This window comes from Saccostrea echinata, unplaced genomic scaffold, assembly GCF_033153115.1.
Source record: "Saccostrea echinata isolate AGI-Se365-2 ecotype Australia unplaced genomic scaffold, CSIRO_AGI_Sech_v1 ptg000007l, whole genome shotgun sequence".
NCBI classification, from domain to species: Eukaryota; Metazoa; Mollusca; class Bivalvia; order Ostreida; family Ostreidae; genus Saccostrea; species Saccostrea echinata.
Genome location: NW_026889756.1, coordinates 7,510,001 through 7,531,560, shown reverse-complemented (window position 1 = coordinate 7,531,560; position 21,560 = coordinate 7,510,001). Strand labels below are relative to the sequence as shown.

General features: G+C 36.2%; 2 protein-coding genes across 9 annotated transcripts in view; one reads left to right on the top strand and one right to left on the bottom strand.

Moving 5' to 3' along the window:
* Window positions 1-8,405, bottom strand: part of LOC133180793 (mitogen-activated protein kinase kinase kinase 15-like) — a 39,013-nt gene extending 30,608 nt beyond the window's left edge. For all 8 annotated transcript variants that reach the window (XM_061315255.1, XM_061315256.1, XM_061315257.1 and 5 more), the window contains exons 1-9: window positions 8,253-8,405; window positions 7,820-7,961; window positions 5,354-5,576; window positions 4,431-4,606; window positions 4,109-4,184; window positions 1,362-1,454; window positions 900-1,006; window positions 672-720; window positions 198-319 (exon numbers count right to left, since the gene is read on the bottom strand). In XM_061315255.1, the coding sequence (XP_061171239.1) occupies window positions 198-319; window positions 672-720; window positions 900-1,006; window positions 1,362-1,454; window positions 4,109-4,184; window positions 4,431-4,606; window positions 5,354-5,576; window positions 7,820-7,959 (986 nt within the window). In that variant the 5' untranslated portion in view covers window positions 7,960-7,961; window positions 8,253-8,405. The remainder of the gene's footprint in view (window positions 1-197; window positions 320-671; window positions 721-899; window positions 1,007-1,361; window positions 1,455-4,108; window positions 4,185-4,430; window positions 4,607-5,353; window positions 5,577-7,819; window positions 7,962-8,252) is intronic.
* Window positions 8,406-8,619: 214 nt separating this feature from the next.
* Window positions 8,620-21,560, top strand: part of LOC133180792 (homogentisate 1,2-dioxygenase-like) — a 16,239-nt gene continuing 3,298 nt past the window's right edge. Inside the window, exons 1-14 of the mRNA XM_061315254.1 lie at window positions 8,620-8,649; window positions 10,185-10,262; window positions 10,811-10,899; window positions 12,033-12,138; window positions 12,553-12,603; window positions 12,751-12,842; window positions 15,063-15,097; window positions 15,832-15,911; window positions 16,201-16,300; window positions 18,180-18,301; window positions 18,757-18,861; window positions 19,147-19,273; window positions 19,743-19,795; window positions 20,042-20,170. Coding sequence (XP_061171238.1) covers window positions 8,641-8,649; window positions 10,185-10,262; window positions 10,811-10,899; window positions 12,033-12,138; window positions 12,553-12,603; window positions 12,751-12,842; window positions 15,063-15,097; window positions 15,832-15,911; window positions 16,201-16,300; window positions 18,180-18,301; window positions 18,757-18,861; window positions 19,147-19,273; window positions 19,743-19,795; window positions 20,042-20,170 — 1,176 coding nt within the window. The 5' untranslated portion in view covers window positions 8,620-8,640. The remainder of the gene's footprint in view (window positions 8,650-10,184; window positions 10,263-10,810; window positions 10,900-12,032; window positions 12,139-12,552; window positions 12,604-12,750; window positions 12,843-15,062; window positions 15,098-15,831; window positions 15,912-16,200; window positions 16,301-18,179; window positions 18,302-18,756; window positions 18,862-19,146; window positions 19,274-19,742; window positions 19,796-20,041; window positions 20,171-21,560) is intronic.

The window sequence follows — 21,560 nt, the reverse complement described above, 5'->3', positions numbered from 1 at the left end:
GAAATTCTAACTGAACAGAAGAACAAAAATCTTGACATACGTTTGACAGAATGCAGATTTAGACCTTTCAAGTTAAATGAAAAATCAAAGCATAAAATGTTCTTCGGCCAAATAAATTCATGAAGCATGGTACTTTAGAACAGTCAGGTTAACAGGAGGCTGACATTTGAACTTTGACCCTACTTGACCTGACTTACCACTCAATGGCATTGTCCAGCATAGAACGGTCGGTGAATTCAGAGTCTACATACATATCCTTATAGATCCGGCCACACAAACACAGCATGTCCGGACTCGGATTGTCTGTTTGACGAATCGCCTGCACAACAGAAAATAGGGAATGATTAAATAACAGGATTTAAGAAGAAGTAAACATTAGATCTGACCACACAAACACAGCATGTCTGGACTGGATTGTCCATTTGATGAATTGTCTGCACAAAAACAGACCAGTAAATAGAATGATTAAAGTGCAACTAGGTCTATCTAAAGTACACATCCATATTCATGAGGACAGGAATTGTCTGTCCAATTAATGTATTGCTTACAAAAAGGTAAACAGCACTGAACATGGAAATGTTTACATCTGGAAAAAACAATACAGAAAAGTACAAAATTAATGACCCAGAAATCTGACCTGGTCTCAGACTGACCTTGACCTTTGACCTTACCTCTAGGATGACTTTCAGAGCTTTACTTCGATCACCATTTTGATTTCTCCTGCAAAATTAAAAACCACTTTAAATATTTTACCAGTGACACCTTTATGATTTTTCTTGAAATTCAGGGTTTTTTTTTTTTTATCATTTTCTTTAATTATGACTTTTTTATCTGGCTGCTTACTTTCAAAAAAATGAAAGTGACAGAAAGTATAGTAATTAAGTGAAGGATTGTCTGACCTGTTGAGAGCAAAGGCATAGAGATACATCACACAGAACTGTCCTGTAATCTTGTTTTGTGGAATCTGTTCTAAATCTTCTACCAACTTCACCATAGCGTCATAGTTCTGTAACAAACGACACATAGCATCGATCATAGTTACATAACAAATAATTCTGCTAGAGTTCAGAACACAAAATTGTAAACATGCTTACAAAAGTACCTTTAAATGTTCATTATGAATTTACAGAACCAAATCTCCTAGAAATTAGCATATTCATGATGACCTTTGCAATGCCTACAAATCTTTCTTTAAATATTTATTACAAATTTTTTGTTTCCTTAAAGAAATAAGCATATTCATGATGACCTCTGCATACAAATCTATCTTTAAATATTCAATCTGAATTTGAAAAAAATAACACATTCATGATAACCCCTACATACAAAACTACCAATAAATAAATTATCAGTTTACTGACCTGTGTCTCTCTCAAAGAAATTAGCATATTCATGACAACCTCTACACATAACAGCTGGGGATCATCTAGACGTGTCTTCATAGCATCCAGAACCTGAAAAATCCATGAAATCAACATACTGTAATGTAATCAAGTGGTTCAACATCATTTCATGTAATCAAGTGATTCAACATCGTGTAATGTAATCAAGTGATTCAACATCATGTAATGTAATCAATAGTGATTCAACATCATGTAATGTAATCAATAGTGATTCAACATCATGTAATGTAATCAATAGTGATTCAACATCATGTAATGTAATCAAGTGATTAAACATCATGTAATGTAATCAATAGTGATTCAACATCATGTAATGTAATCAACAAAGTGATTCAACAACATTTAATAATAAATAAAACAAGAGGCCCAAGGGCCTTAATGGTCACCTGAGTATGTAATACAACAATTTAGAAGTTAAATACACTGATAGATGAAGCTTTGTTGCCCTAAAGCAAGAGAAGTAGGAAGATCAGGATCAACAAAATAATTAGTCTAGTATTCAGTATCAAGTTCATCAACTCATAAATTAAGTTCTAATCTGTCCCCCACTTAACACTATCACCATGCAGACTATTAACAGTATTACTTATATCATTTAAACTTTTACTCAGTTTGCTTCTGATATGCCCAGAAGCAGAGAAGAATTTCACAGGTACAATGCATTTTCACTACAGATTCAACAAAGCCTTACCCTAACACCAGAACCCAAGACCAAGGGTCAAGAATATTACAAATTTGGAAGAGTTTCCCTCATCATCATAACTATGGACTTCAAAGAATTAACACTTTTCCACTATATTATCAAAAGCCCCCCCCCCCCCCTTGTTATGCCAGAACCCCTGATCCTAGGACCACAAAATTTAAAAATTCTGTTTGAAGCTCCCATTTTCATCATAGCTAAGCAATTTATTTATCAGCTCAACACTAAGGAGCAGACAGGATTAATTAATGATTAATTAGAATTAATGCTTTTTCACTATATAATCAATAGAGCCCCGCCCTAACACCAGAACCCCTGACCCTGGGGCCATGAATTTTACAATTTTGGAAGAAGCACTCTTGCTCTTCATAACTATGTACTTAGTTACTTTATTTAATACCCAGGAGCAGAGAAGATTTTCAAAGAAATAATGCACTTTCACTATATGATCTATATAGCCCCACCCTGAGGCCAGAACCCCTGACCCTGGGGCCATGAATTTCACAATTTTGGTAAAGGGCTCAATGCTTATTACAATGACGCCAACAGTTTGGCTGCTTGATGTCCAGGAGTAAAGATGAAGATTTTTAAAGATTGCATTATTTTTGGTGGTTTTAGCCCCACCCCTCAGGCCCCAGGAGGACAGGGACCATGAAATTCACATTTTTGTTCCCCTTCATCCTTAGATGATATATGCCAAATTTGGTTGAAATTGGTTAAGCGGTTTCAGAGAAGAAGCTAAAAATGTTTAAATGTTAACACATGACGCACAATGACGGATGAGAACGGATAGCAATAGGTCACCTGAGTGACTCAGGTGACCTAATGAATCAACAACATGTAATGTAATAAATAAAGTGAATTTACAAGATGTAATGTTGCAATAAAGTGAATCAACAGCATTGTAATGTAATACGTACTGAATATTATATAAAGGAAACCAAACTAACCCATATGTACTGAATATTGTACATGTTGTATAAAGGAAATTAAAAATATATTTTGTAATCATGTAAATTAATACACTCAATTTTCAAGAATTTTAACTACATGAGGATATTTATAATTTTTTTGCCAAAAGTGACAAAATAACTCAAGGTCAATAGTCAGTTGTACAGAATTAATAATTTACAGGGCTGTGTTTATATCTGGACTACCATAGCAAGGTCATTAGTCAGTTCTACAGAATTAATAATTTACAGGGCTGTGTTTATATCTGGACTACCATAGCAAGGTCATTAGTCAGTTCTACAGAATTAATAATTTACAGGGCTGTGTTTATATCTGGACTACCATAGCTAGGTCATTAGTCAGTTGTACAGAATTAATAATTTACAGGGCTGTGTTTATATCTGGACTACCATAGCTAGGTCATTAGTCAGTTCTACAGAATTAATAATTTACAGGGCTGTGTTTATATCTGGACTACCATAGCAAGGTCATTAGTCAGTTCTACAGAATTAATAATTTACAGGGCTGTGTTTATATCTGGACCATAGCAATTTATCCTCAAGTATTTAACTCTCTCTTTCTTCAAAGTCAATATCAAATTAAACATTTATAGCCCTTTCTTCAAGGTCACTATCCTATTAAACATTTATAGCACGATATTCAAGGTCAATATCAAATTAAATATTTATAGCACTTTCTTCAAGGTCAATATCAAATTTAATATTTATAGCACTTACTTCAAGGTCAATATCAAACTAAACATTTATAGCTATAGCACTTTCTTCAAAGTCAATATCAACTTAAACATTTATCACACTTTCTTCAAGGTCAATATCAAATTAAACATTTATCACACTTTCTTCAAGGTCAATATCAATTTAAACATTTATCACACTTTCTTCAAGGTCAATATCAAATTAAACATTTATAAATGAGATCATCAAGAGCAGCTTCATAGCTTCAGTCAAGTAGGGAACTACGATACTTGTTTCTATCACCATGGTAACACGATTCCGATTATATCAGTGATTCATGTTGCCATGGTTACACTGACCTTGGCTAGCTCCTCTCCTTTATATTGATCGCGAGCTTTCCGTAAATCATTCAGGAATCTCTCTTTGATGTGCACCCTACACAGACAGAAAATAATATCTAAAGACTGTAGAATATCGATGAAAACATGTCACTGATAAATAAATTCTTTGTCAAGAGCTCTTTTTCCAGTAAACTTCTAAATAACGGACAGACCTTCATAAAATAATCAAATTCCACATTAGCTGATATTAAATCCATTAACAGGTAAATATGTAACAATATATCAATTACTATGCTTATGTACAATTTGACAGAGTGATGTAAATTAATTTTCTTATTACGTGTTTTCTTTCTCCATTTCACTGAGCTTCTTTTTGAGTTGTACAAACAATGACTGTTGCCCTTTTTCTGGGTGAACACAGCAGTTCTGAGGCAATGTTGAGTTCTCCACGACAACGCAGGTCTTATTACTGTCGACCAGGTACGGGAAAAACAGGACGTTGTTACCGCAGGACAACTACAAATAGCACACAGATCAATAAATAACATTCAACAATAAAAACCACTGTATTATCAAAGCAAACTATTTTCCTCACAACTTTTCCCCCCTCAAACTGTTATCAATTAATACATATATACATATATATTAGTCATACTTTTCTCGATCCTATCTCCTCTCCCCCTCAATCCTTCCTTATCCTCCCTCCCTCAATCCTTCCTTATCCTCCCCCCTCAATCTTTCCTTATCCTCCTCCCCTCAATCCTTCCTGATCCTCCCCCCTCAATCCTTCCTTATCCTTCCCCCCTTAATCCTTCCTAATCCCCCCCTCTATCCTTCCTTATCCTCCCTCCCTCAATCCTTCCTTACCCTTAATGCAGTCAATGCAAAAGGAAGAGAGTCTGAGATAATGCTATAATCATGATAATGCTGAACCCAGGTCCCACAACCACTAGACAAGTCTTCTTCCAAATTAGATGCCTGGTCATTGGTAAACAAATCTGCAGTAATGCCACAGATATAAACAAAAGAGGAGCCCTCCTCCCCAATCCCCCCTCTTAATCCCTCCATATACTCCCGCAATCCCACCCCATCCCCATCAATCCTTCCCATCCCCCTCAATCCCTCTTTACACTCCCCTCAATCCCCCCCTCAATCCCACCCTCCCCCTCAATTCCTTCCCCTCCCCCTCAATCCCATGCCTCCCTCTCAATCCCTTCCCCTCCCCCCTCAATCCCTCTTTAAACCTCCTCAATCCCTCCTTACCCTTAATGCCAAGGATTGCTCAGGGTCCACATCATAATGGAGGACAATGTTAAACTTCATTTCCATGCTTTGTCGTACTCCGATGTGATAAAACAGGGCCGACTGCTGGACAGGGATACTCATGTCCACGATGACCACGTCAGCGTTGTAAAACAAGTCCAGGACGGACGTCTCCCCAAAGTCCAGCTTCTCAAACTGGACATTCTCCAGCTCTGCCTCCAAGCTATAAATAACAAAACATGAGCTATAAATAACAAATCACAAGCTATAAATAACAAAACATGAGCTATAAATAACAAAACATGAGCTATAAATAACAAATCACAAGCTATAAATAACAAAACATGAGCTATAAATAACAAATCACAAGCTATAAATAACAAAACATGAGCTATAGATAACAAAACATGAGCTATAAATAACAAAACATGAGCTATAAATAACATCACAAGCTACAAATAACAAAACATGAGCTATAAATAAAACATGAGCTAAACAAGAATAACAAAACATGAGCTAAAAATAACAAAGCACAATCTACAAATAATAAAATATGAGCTAAAAATAACAAAATATGGGCTTTAAATAAATCACAGCCTTAATCAAAATAATAAAACATGGGCTATAAATAACAAAACATGAGCAAAAATTTTAAAACGCAAGCTAGATCAAGAAATAATTAAACACAAGCTAAAAAATACAAAAGTCTGACTGACCCTGGCTTGTAACTTGATAAATTAAACGTGTTAAATAAATCAATACAATATGGAAAGCCTATAATTTCCTTACAACAAAACATCATGTTTCACCTCCCATCTGACATAACAAGGAAACTTACTACATTTCTTGGAGTTTTTCATAAGCATGATAAGGTTATAGAGTGATGTGACTACTACATGATATCAAAATAATTGTAAAATATTGCTATATAAATTTAAAATACCTATGAATATTATACTTAAATTCCTATTGCATCACATTTGCCATATATATATATATATATACAAAATATATATATATATATATATATATATATATATATATATATATATATATATATATATATATATATATATATATATATATATATCCTCTCAAAATTGAAATGTAAAACATCACACACAATGTTACCTCTTTTGAGGTCTGAATGAATCTCCTTCCTTTTCATCACAGTAGGTTAACATGTATGGTAATGTTTTCAAGAATTCATTTATTTACTAAACATGCAATGTTTTCCCTAAGAATTTGAATAGCAGGGGATATCAAAAAAGTAGATGGAGATCTGGGTTTCCTCCCCCTGACAGGGGGTTGAGGGGGAATATCAGAATAACCAGGGGATTATGTCATTATAGGCTTGGAAATTTCTAGGGCTGTCACGGTTCCAAATTTTTTCGGGTCGGGTCGGTTCTGTAAATTTTCGGTTCGGTTCCGGGTCTTTCAGTTCGGTTATTTACATCTTTTTTAAACCTTAATTTCATGAATTTAACTTGAAAAATCTTTATTTGTTACACTAAATTTACATTGAAAACAAGTCTTAACCATGCGAACGTCTAGACATCGGTGTGTAGAACTACTTGGCCTACTATTAGCCACAACCTGACCATTCCTGCTCGTTTTGTTAATTATTTAATACTTCCGTGACAAGTGTTCATCATTCCTTTGATTTCAACGCCATTTTTTGTATTGAACAGACTCTAATATATAAACCAGACCCGAACTGAAATCCAGAAAAATGGAACTGAAACTGAACCAAACAACTTGGGACCGCGGTTCTCGGTTATTTCAGGTACTCGTGACAGCCCTAGAAATTTCCCAGCTCCCAGGTCTTGGGGACAACCCTGACGTGACTAACTCCTGAAATGCAGTCTAAATTTCATGAACTAGACCATCACAATATCCCAGTTATTCCAGAGTAGGTGAAGAGGGGTTTTTTTTTATCACAAACTTTAAGACTCTATCAAAGAGGAATCAGATAAAATATGAAAACTTAAAAAGAGTTTTACACTTTTGTTGAGTAGTACATGGATGATCAAGCTTCCTTGTTCACTTTAATTCTATTCTGATTAAACAACCTGAGTAGTTCTTCATCCATAACTTTATATCCCCAAAAAAACTCTGTTTAATCATGTTAATTGAAATGCATATCCTGCATATACAAAAGCTGCTGTTTTCATAATTCAGGCAGTCCCTGATTTTTCCCTATAACTTAGGAAATCTGATTTTCCTCAGCCTCACCAAGGTCATCTCAGACATGAACCTTTGTTTATAATAAGGAAAATCCCTACGGCAAACAAAGTCTGACAGATCAATGAACATTGCATAAAAGTCAAGAATTTTTTCCCCACCTTATAGCAACTATTAATAGGAAGTAGCAAATTAGCTTCAATCAGTTTTACTCGGGTAAGGTACAATAGTTCCATGACTTAAATCTATTTATTTGGGTAACGTACGATAATTCTTTCCCACCTTTTACACACTTTCTGGATGACACACAGAGCGAGTTGTCGAGATTCCTGTAGAGTCCCTGAGCTTGTGGTGGCTACCTTGGGATCACCACCGGGTGGTACCGCACGGCCCCAGCTGTCCACAATACACACCACCTTCATCTCTACAAACAGAAAGACACATCTGTCATCACCAGGATATAGGTTTTCTCTTATTACAAGGTCTATCGAAGAACAAGAGTGATTTAAAGCCCCAGATTTAGACATTCTACCTTTGGTTGAGGGCGACATCGCCACAGCTTTACTGAAATCACATACGGACACACGGACGTGCGTTTCACTTGCTAATGGCCTCAGGCAAACAAACGTGCATGCTCATTGGGCCTATTTATTCTTTGATTCTGCAGGTAATTTCAGCGCTTTTGAAGAAAGAAAGAGTGTGCACGGTTCCTTACCTGTTACGTTTCCATCTGCTGGAGTAAAACTTTCCTGCTCATGGTCATAATCCAGTAACGGGTATGTGTGTTAAAATTCAAAACAAATTCCCACTATGACCTCCTTTTTTGGACGAAGTGGGAGTGAAGGTCAAGGTTATTCTCTTCGGTTGTCTCGGGGTTTTAGTCTAGTTGTAATCGAAAACTACAAAGTATGAATTCATATTAAAATTCACAATTTTTTAATATAAAATCTTTCTGAGGTGTACTTATACATTTTAAAAGCAACAATGGGAGTTTCGTCAATGTTCTTTTTTTTATATCTTTGTAAAAAAAAAATTCACAACAATCGTGATCTTTAAAATGTTTACGATTTTTAAGCGTTTCTACTACACGGATTAATAACAACATGGATAAGGTACACACTGACATTCTGGGTGATATTTAAACATGTTTAAATGAAGCATACTATTGGGAAGACTTATCACCTTGATACAGAAATTTTGCATTATCCGCGGTATTTGTTTGTGTAAAAAATCATGTTTGTTTTTGCCGCTAATTCTTATATTTACCAGAACGACCTTGACACGTTGTAATCGCGACACTGGCATGATAATACTTTTTAAAAACGACAGTACGCAATCATTGTACACAATTACATAGTCATTACAATCATGATTTTTGGAGTTTGAGTTTAGATTCAAAAGAAGAGCTACAGTACGCATACATTGTCAGTAATTTTTGCAAATGAAGAAGCTCCCAGGGGGTGTGCCATTTTTCTTGAATACGATTGGTTAGCGGAGGGGTGTGTCAGTGTAATTTTTTTTTTACATGCCACATCAGTTTCTTTTACACATAATTTTATGCATCAACCTTCAGCAAAAATTCATTGAATTTTTATTAAATTATGTACCATTCTAGCTTAACATCTGATTTTACAATTTAGATTATAAATTAAACAACTGCAGTGTTTTTATTTTTATTTATTTGTTCTTGACATGATGGACACTTAAGTCCAAACATACATGTGATAAATTGTACCGGCTGTGCACAAAATATCACATTTTTTTTTTACCCCATTTATGGGATCACGGCGGTACACCAAATTTCACAAGGAAATGAAAATTTCTCCCGTATTTTGAATTGTTTACCGGAAACCGCCATTTCTCTTTAATTCTCGCTCTCACAACACCAGAAATCTCATTTGATGCAGGATTTATTGTGCTTGGTTAATGTAAACAAAACATTCACATAATAATTACATTTCTATTAAAATGTATAAGCTTTTTCTTAGACTGAATATTGTTTTTATAAGGTTTTTTTTTAGCTTTCATCCCAGCATGGACTTGCAGATGAAAGTCCTAAGTTTGTCACCTGAAGCATCTTTAGAAATTGCTTTTTAATACATTACATGTGTAACAGGAAAGGAGAAAATGTATGGCTGGACCGGAAATCGAACCCGGGACCTCTGCATCACTAGTCAGGTGCTCTACCTACTGAGCTTACCCAGGCCGATATCCACGGCCCAAACCATTATATTCCTCCCTCCTTAAATTGTCTTCACTCTCAAAGACACAACCCAAGTTCTAATTAGACCTTGGCAGGACTTTCACCTGCAAGTCCAGGGGTGGTCAATGGCACCAAATCTGTAACAGGAAAGGAGAAAATGTATGGCTGGACCGGGAATTGAACCTGGGACCCCTGCATCACTAGTCAGGTGCTCTACCAATTGAGCTACCCAGGCGGATATCCACAGCCCAAACCATTACACATGCCCTTATAAAGTTTCAAAGTTTATGAGTTTCAAAGATGTAATAAATTTCCAAAAAGATTGCTTGATAGATATCTAATTGTAATAAAGAAGAACATTTTGAAAGGTCGAAATATTTTCAATTCAAGTTAGCCTTTCCTATGGTGCTTCTTTACCATAAAATATATTATTTCAATTTTCAGCTTGTGTATATGAGTGGATTTGGAAATGAGTTTTCTAGTGAGGACCCCAGGTGTCCAGGGTCACTACCTGTAGGACAGGTCAGTATTTTGTTTGTGTGTGTACACTGTGTAGACCAGGTCGACAGAATGTGTGTTTCAGTACACATGCACAGTCTCTCTCTCAGTCAAACATTGTTATCACAAAGTTGATGGGGCCAAGAAAAATCTTTGATATATCTGAGGATTTGAGATATTCAGGTGAAAAAACATTAAGTTGACAATGTTCCAAAATGCTGCAGCCCTATGCTCCCCATGGAGTAAACAAGAATATGTCAAGTTCCCAAATACCAAAGTTGAACTGTTTTACAGTATATTAAAACTGTCTAATCTGTCACCTGTGCAATCCGTCACTCTCTGAATTCTGAAGTTAAATTTTGCTCCCATTTTACTATTTCCTATGTTTCTTTACACTGTGCAATCCGACACCCGACATATTCCAACACAAAATTCATCTCCCAGTGCATGTCAAAATTCATCTCCCAGTGCATGTCGGATTAGACAGGTATTATTGTATATTTTAATTGAAATTTAAAAACAAAAATGAAGAGTGCTGTAAACTGAAATTGTGTTGAAATTTTGTAATTTAGAACAATCCCCAGAAATGTCCGTACGGACTTTATGCAGAGCAATTGTCAGGGAGTGCCTTCACGGCTCCAAGGGAAACCAACAAAAGAAGGTAAATTAATTGTTATTTCACATCTTAACAAGCTTAACTCAGTAGGGACATACAAGAAAAGAGAATGAATGTTCCTAAGTAAAATGTCTATAGAAATTCTACAATTCATGAAGCTTTGCAGTTTTGTATTGTAACAATGTATGTGTATCTTTATAACACATTGTGTCTTGACTAATTCCAGAGCTGGGGGGGGGGGGTGACACTGTCCCTTACCAGGGTCAAGGTCACAATTAAAACACAGAAAAAGTCAAGATGATTCTTAATATATCAGAATAACTTCCCTTAAACATTAGATCTCAATCAAACTTTGAGTATATATCTGATATTGAGAGAGAATCCTGTCATCTTTGTAAGTAAGAACTGCGAACGATAGTATTGTTCTCCCGCCTACCTCCAAGTCAATTTTCAAAAGTTAATATATTCGAATGATTTTTAATATTTATATTGATATTTATATGGATTTTCATAAAACATTACTTCTTTGGGAAAACAACGAGAGATAACTCTAAAATTTTGGTAAAACTCGTGTTTTTCACTATAGAAATCAACAGAAAACGGAAAATATTTTTAAAACATCTTTCCCCCCTGTGAAACAAAAATTCCTTTTTACGGGTAATATGGACTGTCATTTCACAAATTCATACCAATTTGAAAGCTTTTTGTGTTTCACGGGGGGGGGGGGGGGGGGGGGGGGGGGGGGGGGAACATATGTTTATATACAAAAAACGACAAAAATGCTTATTTTTTCAGCAATTTCCAAGTGCTTTACAACTGAAACATTACATTGTACTAATATATATGCTTAATATTATATGCATAGAACATAAGAAAAGATTTAAGAAACATTTATTCATATCCAAGACTATTTCAGAATATGGTGATGCTTTATAGCCCGATTTCAGTGGAAAATATCGTCTACCCCCCTTATTTCAAGAGCTGGAATTAGGGATATTTTACTATTTAGCACTGGAATTAAAATAATTAATCAATTACCATTGAACTGTTCTTTGTATTAAACAAAGATTTTATGGCCAAATTGTCATCAATATTGAATTAAATGGTTGTAAAATGTAGGCGGGAATTGGGAGTTACCGTGCGTAGTTCTTTCAGTTTGTTTTGTTTGTGATTGACAGCTGGTTGTACAGAATCCGACCCTCTGTTTTACATCAACCTTTCAAGAAGATGGAGCGAGGATTGATCACACACAACTGGGATGAAATTGACCCAAATCCAAATCAGGTTAGTGTCCAATACTCCAATCAATAAAATACACCACCCACCCCTAGAAAATACTCCAATCAATAAAATAACCCACCCACCCCTAGAAAATACTCCAATCAATATAATACCCCATCCACCCTCACCCCCAGAAAATTTCTTAACAAATTTCAATGTTGTTATTTCCTGCACTTTGAGACTGAATTCAGATGTGATCAAGAGTCCATCTGTCACTTGTCAAAGTCAGCCCAGCTCTAGATCTAGTTTTGTTTCCCCCACGATTGTTGATTGTAATGTCATAATGTAATGTTCAAACTAACGTATTAAAATATAGGATTTTTATTTTATTTTCCAATTTTTTCTTATCTTTTGTTTTATACAAAATTTTGCAACCAATCATCAAACTTATTGATTCACGTTATTCTTTTCATACAGATGAGATGGCATCCATTTGACTTACCAAAGAAGAAATTGGACTTTGTCCAAGTTTGTATATGTTAAATCATTTTAAATCTTTGTATATCTTTAAACCAAAATTTAGTTAACACAGAAATAATTTCAAATGCCCATGAAAGTGATTCATACTGTTTATCTTGATGTATCAATGTAAATTATGATTTATTTATTTATTAGGGATTGACAACCATCTGTGGTGCTGGGGAGCCAAGAACAAGACACGGTGTATCTGTATATATATTCACCTGTAATACCTCAATGTCAGACAGGTATGTATACACCTGTAATACTTCAATGTCAGACTGGTATGTATACACCTGTAATACCTCAATGTCAGACAGGTTTGTATGCAGCTGTAATACCTCAATGTCAGTAAGGTAGATAATCTGTCTTTCACCTGTAATACCTCAATGTCAGACAGGTATGTAGTCTATGTTTACACCTGTATTACCTCAAAATCAGACAGGAATGTTATTTTTTTAACACTTGTAATACATCAGTGAGGTATGTAATCTGTTTTTCACCTGTAATACCTCTGTGTCAGACAGGTGTGTAATCTGTTTTTCACCTGTAATACCTCAGTGTCAGACAGGTGTGTAATCTGTTTTTCACCTGTAATACCTCAGTGTCAGACAGGTGAGTAATCTGTTTTTCACCTGTAATACCTCCGTGTCATACAGGTGTGTAATCTGTTTTTCACCTGTAATACCTCCATGTCATACAGGTGTGTAATCTGTTTTTCACCTGTAATACCTCTGTGTCAGACAGGTGTGTAATCTGTTTTTCACCTGTAATACCTCCGTGTCAGACAGGTGTGTAATCTGTTTTTCACCTGTAATACCTCCGTGTCAGACAGGTGTGTAATCTGTTTTTCACCTGTAATACCTCCGTGTCATACAGGTGTGTAATCTGTTTTTCACCTGTAATACCTCTGTGTCAGACAGGTGTGTAATCTGTTTTTCACCTGTAATACCTCCGTGTCATACAGGTATGTAATCTGTTTTTCACCTGTAATACCTCTGTGTCAGACAGGTGTGTAATCTGTTTTTCACCTGTAATACCTCTGTGTCAGACAGGTGTGTAATCTGATTTTCACCTGTAATACCTCCGTGTCAGACAGGTGTGTAATCTGTTTTTCACCTGTAATACCTCCGTGTCATACAGGTGTGTAATCTGTTTTTCACCTGTAATACCTCAGTATCAGACAGGTGTGTAATCTGTTTTTCACCTGTAATACCTCCGTGTCAGACAGGTGTGTAATCTGTTTTTCACCTGTAATACCTCAGTGTCAGACAGGTGTGTAATCGGTTTTTCACCTGTAATACCTCAGTGTCATACAGGTGTGTATTCTGTTTTTCACCTGTAATACCTCCGTGTCAGACAGGTGTGTAATCTGTTTTTCACCTGTAATACCTCCGTGTCATACAGGTGTGTAATCTGTTTTTCACCTGTAATACCTCAGTATCAGACAGGTGTGTAATCTGTTTTTCACCTGTAATACCTCAGTGTCAGACAGGTGTGTAATCTGTTTTTCACCTGTAATACCTCCGTGTCAGACAGGTGTGTATTCTGTTTTTCACCTGTAATACCTCTGTGTCAGACAGGTGTGTATTCTGTTTTTCACCTGTAATACCTCTGTGTCAGACAGGTGTGTAATCTGTTTTTCACCTGTAATACCTCAGTGTCAGACAGGTGTGTAATCTGTTTTTCACCTGTAATACCTCTGTGTCAGACAGGTGTGTATTCTGTTTTTCACCTGTAATACCTCTGTGTCAGACAGGTGTGTAATCTGTTTTTCACCTGTAATACCTCCGTGTCATACAGGTGTGTAATCTGTTTTTCACCTGTAATACCTCAGTGTCATACAGGTGTGTATTCTGTTTTTCACCTGTAATACCTCAGTGTCAGACAGGTGTGTAATCTGTTTTTCACCTGTAATACCTCCGTGACAGACAGGTGTGTAATCTGTTTTTCACCTGTAATACCTCCGTGTCAGTCAGGTGTGTAATCTGTTTTTCACCTGTAATACCTCCGTGTCAGACAGGTGTGTAATCTGTTTTTCACCTGTAATACCTCCGTGTCAGACAGGTGTGTAATCTGTTTTTCACCTGTAATACCTCCGTGTCAGACAGGTGTGTAATCTGTTTTTCACCTGTAATACCTCCGTGACAGACAGGTGTGTAATCTGTTTTTCACCTGTAATACCTCAGTGTCAGCCAGGTGTGTAATCTGTTTTTCACCTGTAATACCTCCGTGTCAGACAGAATGAGTAAGAATTTCAGGTATGAAGGTTACAGGTATGTACAGTATAACTCCGTAATAAAGAGGTCCCTTGGCTTCAAATGACTGAATCCTTTATATCTGTATGCAGAACATATTGCAAAACCTTTGATGGGATTCAAAGAGTTTTCTTTTAAGCCAATTATTTACAACCATTTTTTACTGTAAATGTATACACAACTTAATCTTAATGATCAATTTATTTGTAGTTGCCTGTACAATTCAGATGGGGACTTTCTTATAGGTGAGTAACCTTCATATTTACATGTAAGAGTACATACAAAGATAGGGGAAGGGGGCATGTAACCTTCATATTTACATGTAAGAGTACATAAAAGATAGGGGAAGGGGGCATGTAACCTTCATATTTACATGTAAGAGTACGTAAAAGATAGGGGAAGGGGGCATGTAACCTTCATATTTACATGTAAGAGTACGTAAAAGATAGGGGAAGGGGGCATGTAACCTTCATATTTACATGTAAGAGTACGTAAAAGATAGGGGAAGGGGGCATGTAACCTTCATATTTACATGTAAGAGTACGTAAAAGATAGGGGAAGGGGGCATGTGACCTTCATACTTACACGTAAGAGTACCTATAAAGATAGGGGAAGGGGGCATGTAACCTTCATATTTACATGTAAGAGTTTGTACAAAGATAGGGGAAGGGGGCATGTAACCTTCACACTTACATGTAAGAGTTCATACAAAGATAGGGGAAGGGGGCATGTAACCTTCACACTTACATGTAAGAGTTCATACAAAGATAGGGGAAGGGGGCATGTAACCTTCACACTTACACGTAAGAGTACATACAAAGAAAGGGGAAGGGGGACATGTAACATAATTTTCCAAATGTTCAAAATACAATTTATTACAAATTTCTAAGACCCCACCTCCCCCCATACACACACAGTATGAACATAAGATGTTCTCCATTTTGTTGTCTTAACTTGCACAGCTTACTTTCATTTTCAGTGCCACAACAAGGTCCTCTACTAATTACCACAGAGTTTGGGAAAATGAAAGTAGATCCCAATGAAATATGTGTCATACAGGTACATGACCCAGATTTAATGAATAACAACTTCCTGCTACTCAATAAAGAGTTTGAGAAAGTGAAAGCAGATCCAGATCCCAATTCAATGAGATCTGCCCAACCCTGACACATTTGTTTTCAAATGTTTATTATTTGAAATTTTTATAATTGGAAAAACACAAAATTCTTTTTTATTCACTTTATGTAATTTGATAGTTAAGCTATTTCAATACTGATAACCTGAACAAATAAAGTGTAATGAAATCAGAACATGTTTTGACCTTGTGGAAGAAATGTTTCCTTTACAGCAAGGCATGCGTTTCAAAGTGGATGTTGAGGGACCCACAAGGGGGTACATTTTGGAGGTTTTGGATGGTCACTTTACTCTCCCTAACCTGGGGCCCATAGGTAAGTAATAAGTCCGGCAGTAAACTGTGATGGGTCCTTCCCAGATGTGTACCCTATAGACATAAACAAGACTTATTAACAAAAATTGACACACATCTAGAAGTGTCTATACACTGACTACTATTACTGCAAACAAAATGAAACCTCAGCATTATTGTATATAATTTATCTAACCTGTTCTAATACCCCTGAGAAATGTCAACTCCTACAGATTATTTTGGCTTGAGATTGTTCCTTACATGTTATTATCATCTTCTACTGGGCAGCATTAAACAAACCAGTCTTAATTTAGCTGATGTAATCATATTTAGCTCACCTGAACTGATCAAAATTTGTCGGTTGTCGTTGGCGTCGTGGTAAACTTTTCACATTTTTGACTTCTTCTCAAGAGCCACTTGACCAGTTTCAATCAAACTTGCCACAAAGCATCCATGGGTAAAGGGGATTCAAGATTGTTCAAATGAAAAGCCATGCTTTCTTTTGAAGGGGAATAATTAAGTATTAGTGAAAATTTTATAGCATCTTCTCAACAACCACTAGGCCAGAAAAGATGAAACAATTGAAAGCTTCATTACATTGTGTAGAATCAAGCAAGTTTGTTTAAATCATGACCCCAAGGGTAGGACTGAGCTCAATTGTCAATCAAAGTTTTACATAGGAATATATGGGAATTAATGTATACATAAAAATCTCAACAAAACCAGTAGAGCTCTGATAGTCAAATTAATACAGATCAGAAGCATCCTCAGGTATAGCAAATTCAAGTTTGTTCAAATCATAACCTCAAAGGTAGGGTGTGGCCACAATATGCAATCAAAGATTTACAGAAGAATATACAGGGAATTAATGTACATAAAAATCTTTGCAAGAACAGTGAAGTTCTGATTAGTCATATTAATGTGAAAGCATCCTCAGGTAAGGTATATTCAAAGTTGTTTAAATTATGGCCCTTGGAGGGTAGAGTGGAGCCACTGTAGGAGATCTAAGTTTTACATAGGAATATATTGAGAAAAGATCTGCTGATGAAGAACAGCAGGGCCAAAATGACTCAGGTGAGAGTTTTGGTCTGTGGGCCTTTTGTTGACATGTTTCTGTCTGTTTATAGGAAGCTAATGGACTGCATACTTCTATCTGTGTTATAGGAGCTAACAGACTCCATGCTTCTATCTGTTTATAGGAGCTAATGGACTCCATGCTTCTATCTGTTTATAGGAGCTAATGGACTCCTTGCTTCTATCTGTTTATAGGAGCTAATGGACTCCCTGCTTATATCTGTTTATAGGAGCTAATGGACTCCATGCTTCTATCTGTTTATAGGAGCTAATGGACTCCTTGCTTCTATCTGTTTATAGGAGCTAATGGACTCCATGCTTCTATCTGTGTTATAGGAGCTGATTGACTCCATGCTTCTATCTGTTTATAGGAGCTAATGGTCTCCATGCTTCTATCTGTTTATAGGAGCTAATGGACTCCTTGCTTCTATCTGTTTATAGGAGCTAATGGACTCCTTGCTTCTATCTGTTTATAGGAGCTAATGGACTCCATGCTTCTATCTGTGTTATAGGAGCTGATGGACTCCATGCTTCTATCTGTTTATAGGAGCTAATGGTCTCCATGCTTCTATCTGTTTATAGGAGCTAATGGACTCCATGCTTCTATCTGTTTATAGGAGCTAATGGACTCCATGCTTCTATCTGTTTATAGGAGCTTATGGACTCCATGCTTCTATCTGTTTATAGGAGCTTATGGTCTCCATGCTTCTATCTGTTTATAGGAGCTAATGGACTCCCTGCTTCTATCTGTTTATAGGAGCTAATGGACTCCATACTTCTATCTGTTTATAGGAGCTAATGGACTCCATGCTTCTATCTTTTTGTAGGAGCTAATGGACTCGCTAACCCTCGGGATTTCCAGACACCTGTTGCCTGCTACGAAGATAAGGAAGTCAAGGAATTCACAGTCATCAGCAAATACCAAGGTCACCTGTTCTCAGCTCAACAGGTAAAATATCAGGATTACCTGTAATCATCTCATCTCAACAGGTTAATACCAAGGTCACCTGTTCTCAGCTCAACAGGTAAATATCAGGTACTCAGCAGCAAATACCAAGGTCACCTGTACTCAGCTCAACAGGTAAATATCAGGTACTCAGCAGCAAATACCAAGGTCACCTATACTCAACTCTACAGGTAAAAACCAAGGTCACTGTACTTAGCTCAACAGGTAAATACCAAGGTCACCTGTACTTAGCTCAACAGAATTACCTGTACTCAACTCAATGTAAATGACTGTCAGCATCAAGAGATTATTGTTTAGTTGGTCAGTAGCTTGGCCAGATGTATATTGTATACATGAGCATACATGAGCAATGTTTGTATAAATATATGCTAGATACTTGAATTATAGATATCATGTTATATGAGCTGTTTTATTACTAACTGTTTTATGATTTACAGACTCATTCCCCTTTTGATGTGGTGGCCTGGCATGGGAATTATACACCCTACAAATACGCCCTCAGTAACTTTGTCACAGTCAACACAGTGTCAGTAGATCACATGGTATGTACACTAATTAATAATTAATTACTATACTTAATTATGTGTACTGTTACACACTATACAAATAGCTACCCTCCGTAACTTTAGATAAAAAATATTTATTAAAAGTCGGGTTAAACATTAGCTCTGAAGAGCTATTTTCTGACAACAGCTTTGTCACCTTCAACAAAATGACTGTAGATCACGTGGTACTATCAGATTAATAATCAATATCGTGTTTTATCTGATTTTGATTGATGATTGATTGATAAATAACATTAGATTAAAATGAATATTGTGTTTTAGGATCCCTCCATTTTCACTGTGCTGACCTGTCAATCCACTAAGCCAGGCGTGGCCATCGCTGATTTTGTCATTTTTCCTCCACGATGGGGAGTGGCAGACAGAACTTTCCGACCACCCTACTACCACAGTAAGATCATCATCTTAATTACTGTAAACCAACTATAACTCGCATCATCTTTTATTTGCGATTTGTCAGTTTGAAATCAATCCACGACGATCAATTTTCGCAACTGAGGAAACATTCTCTACAAATACAAAGCAAAATAAATCATTTGTGGCAATTAATATTCGCGAGCTGATGCAGAATTAGGTCGTGATACTCGCGGATTTTTCTTGCACGCAAATAAAAATTTGTTTACAGTATTTACTTCCATCAGGATTTTGGAAATACACTTTATGTGTTTTTCTGATAATATTGATTATAATTTTAAATAGAGAATTAGTTTTATTCCATTAAAAAAAATTCAAGTAAAGAACTAAAGAAGTACTAAGGTTCAACATTCAATTCTAATATTCCTAGTCTTGTCAGCATAAATTCAGGTGTCAGTTAAATCCCAGGGGCTTCTGGAAAGCTTTACTTCAGATTTCTTTTCCAGGAAACTGTATGAGTGAATTCATGGGTCTTATTTATGGATCGTATGAGGCAAAGGTAAATTTCTAACATTCTGAACTGTTCAAACAATGAGCACATCAATATCAGTAAATATCAGTTTATATCAGTAATGAATACTCTCAATGTCTGAGATGTCAATAATAAACTGATCACAGCAATATTGATATAAGAATGTCTGAATTTAAGGCTACAGGCTTTTTAAAATTGTGCAAAATGAGCCCAAAATTTTTGAGAGAATTGTGTGAGTTGACTGTTTTGGATCATGGGAAATATTTCTTCAAGGAGGAGGGCTTTCGTCCAGGTGGCGCCACGCTCCACAGCATGATGACCCCACACGGTCCAGATGCAGACTGTTATGAGAAAGCCTCCAGCTGTGATCTCAAACCTCAGAGGGTCGCTGAGGGGACAATGGTAATTATTTAGTAAAATCTCAGAGGGTCGCTGAGGGGACAGTGGTAATTATCTAGTAAAATCTCAGTGGGTCGCTGAGGGGACAATGGTAATTATCTAGTAAAATCTCAGAGGGTCGCTAAGGGGAAAATGTAATTATCTAAAGCTAATGATCTTAAATCTCAGAGGGTCACTGAGGGGACAATGGTTTCTCAAATCTCAGAGGGTTGCTGAGGGGACAATGATAATTATCTAAAACCTCACAGGGTCGCCAAGGGGACAATGGCTATTATCTCAAACTTTAGAAGGGATTATGGAAATTATTGTCATTAATGGTAATTATCTAGTAAAATCTCAGAGGGTCGCTAAGGGGAAAATGTAATTATCTAAAGCTAATGATCTTAAATCTCAGAGGGTCACCGAGGGGACAATGGTTTCTCAAATCTCAGAGGGTTGCTGAGGGGACAATGATACTGTAAATAAAAATGTTTTGTTATATAAATCACTGTTTAACTCTAACCCTACTTATTTAAATAGTATGTTTGATTTCCAGTGTAATAATCGATACAATCTTCGATCTGAATCCAACTTAGACCTGTGTGTACCAGCTCATAAATGTAAACTCTTTGAAAATTCCTTCCAATACTCTGGTGCTATGTTGTGGAATGATTTACCTGTATATATAAAAATGTCTCCAACACTCAATGCTTTCAAGCACCAAGTTAAAAAATATGTAAAAGAATGTCGCAATAATTCATGATTATTTATTGATTTTGTGTATTTGTATATGTATGTATATTGACTTTTGTCTACAGAAGGCCCCGGGGAAGAATAGTGCTTGCACTAATCGGGTTACCTTCTTTAAATAAAGTATTATTATTATTATTATTATTATTGATAATTATCTAAAACCTCAGAGGGTCGCCGAGGGGACAATGGTAATTATCTTAAACTTTAGAAGGGATTATGGAAATTATTGTCATTAACCTCAGAAGGGACTATCATGATGATTATCTCAAACCTCAGAAGGTTCCTTAGGGGATTATGGTTAGGGTGATCTGATCACGTCTACAGAAATGGTAAACATACAATTTTAACACAAGGAAGTACTTAACAGTAGACAGAATTCTTCCACATAAATATTTCCCTACAGAAATACTTTTGTATATTATTGTATATATATAAAGCATTTACAATAAATTATTATGATCCCATAGATAAGGACCCAGTTATATGGTTTTTTATTCTACTGTTATTGGTAGCATCATACCCCCCGCTCCCACACACCCTTCACAAGCACATTAAACAAAGAACAGGGTATGATTTCACAACAAACTGACCTTGTACAAATGCTGATTGTGACATCAGGAACTTGTGTATTTTCATGTTTTTCCTCAAAAGTATCAGAGAA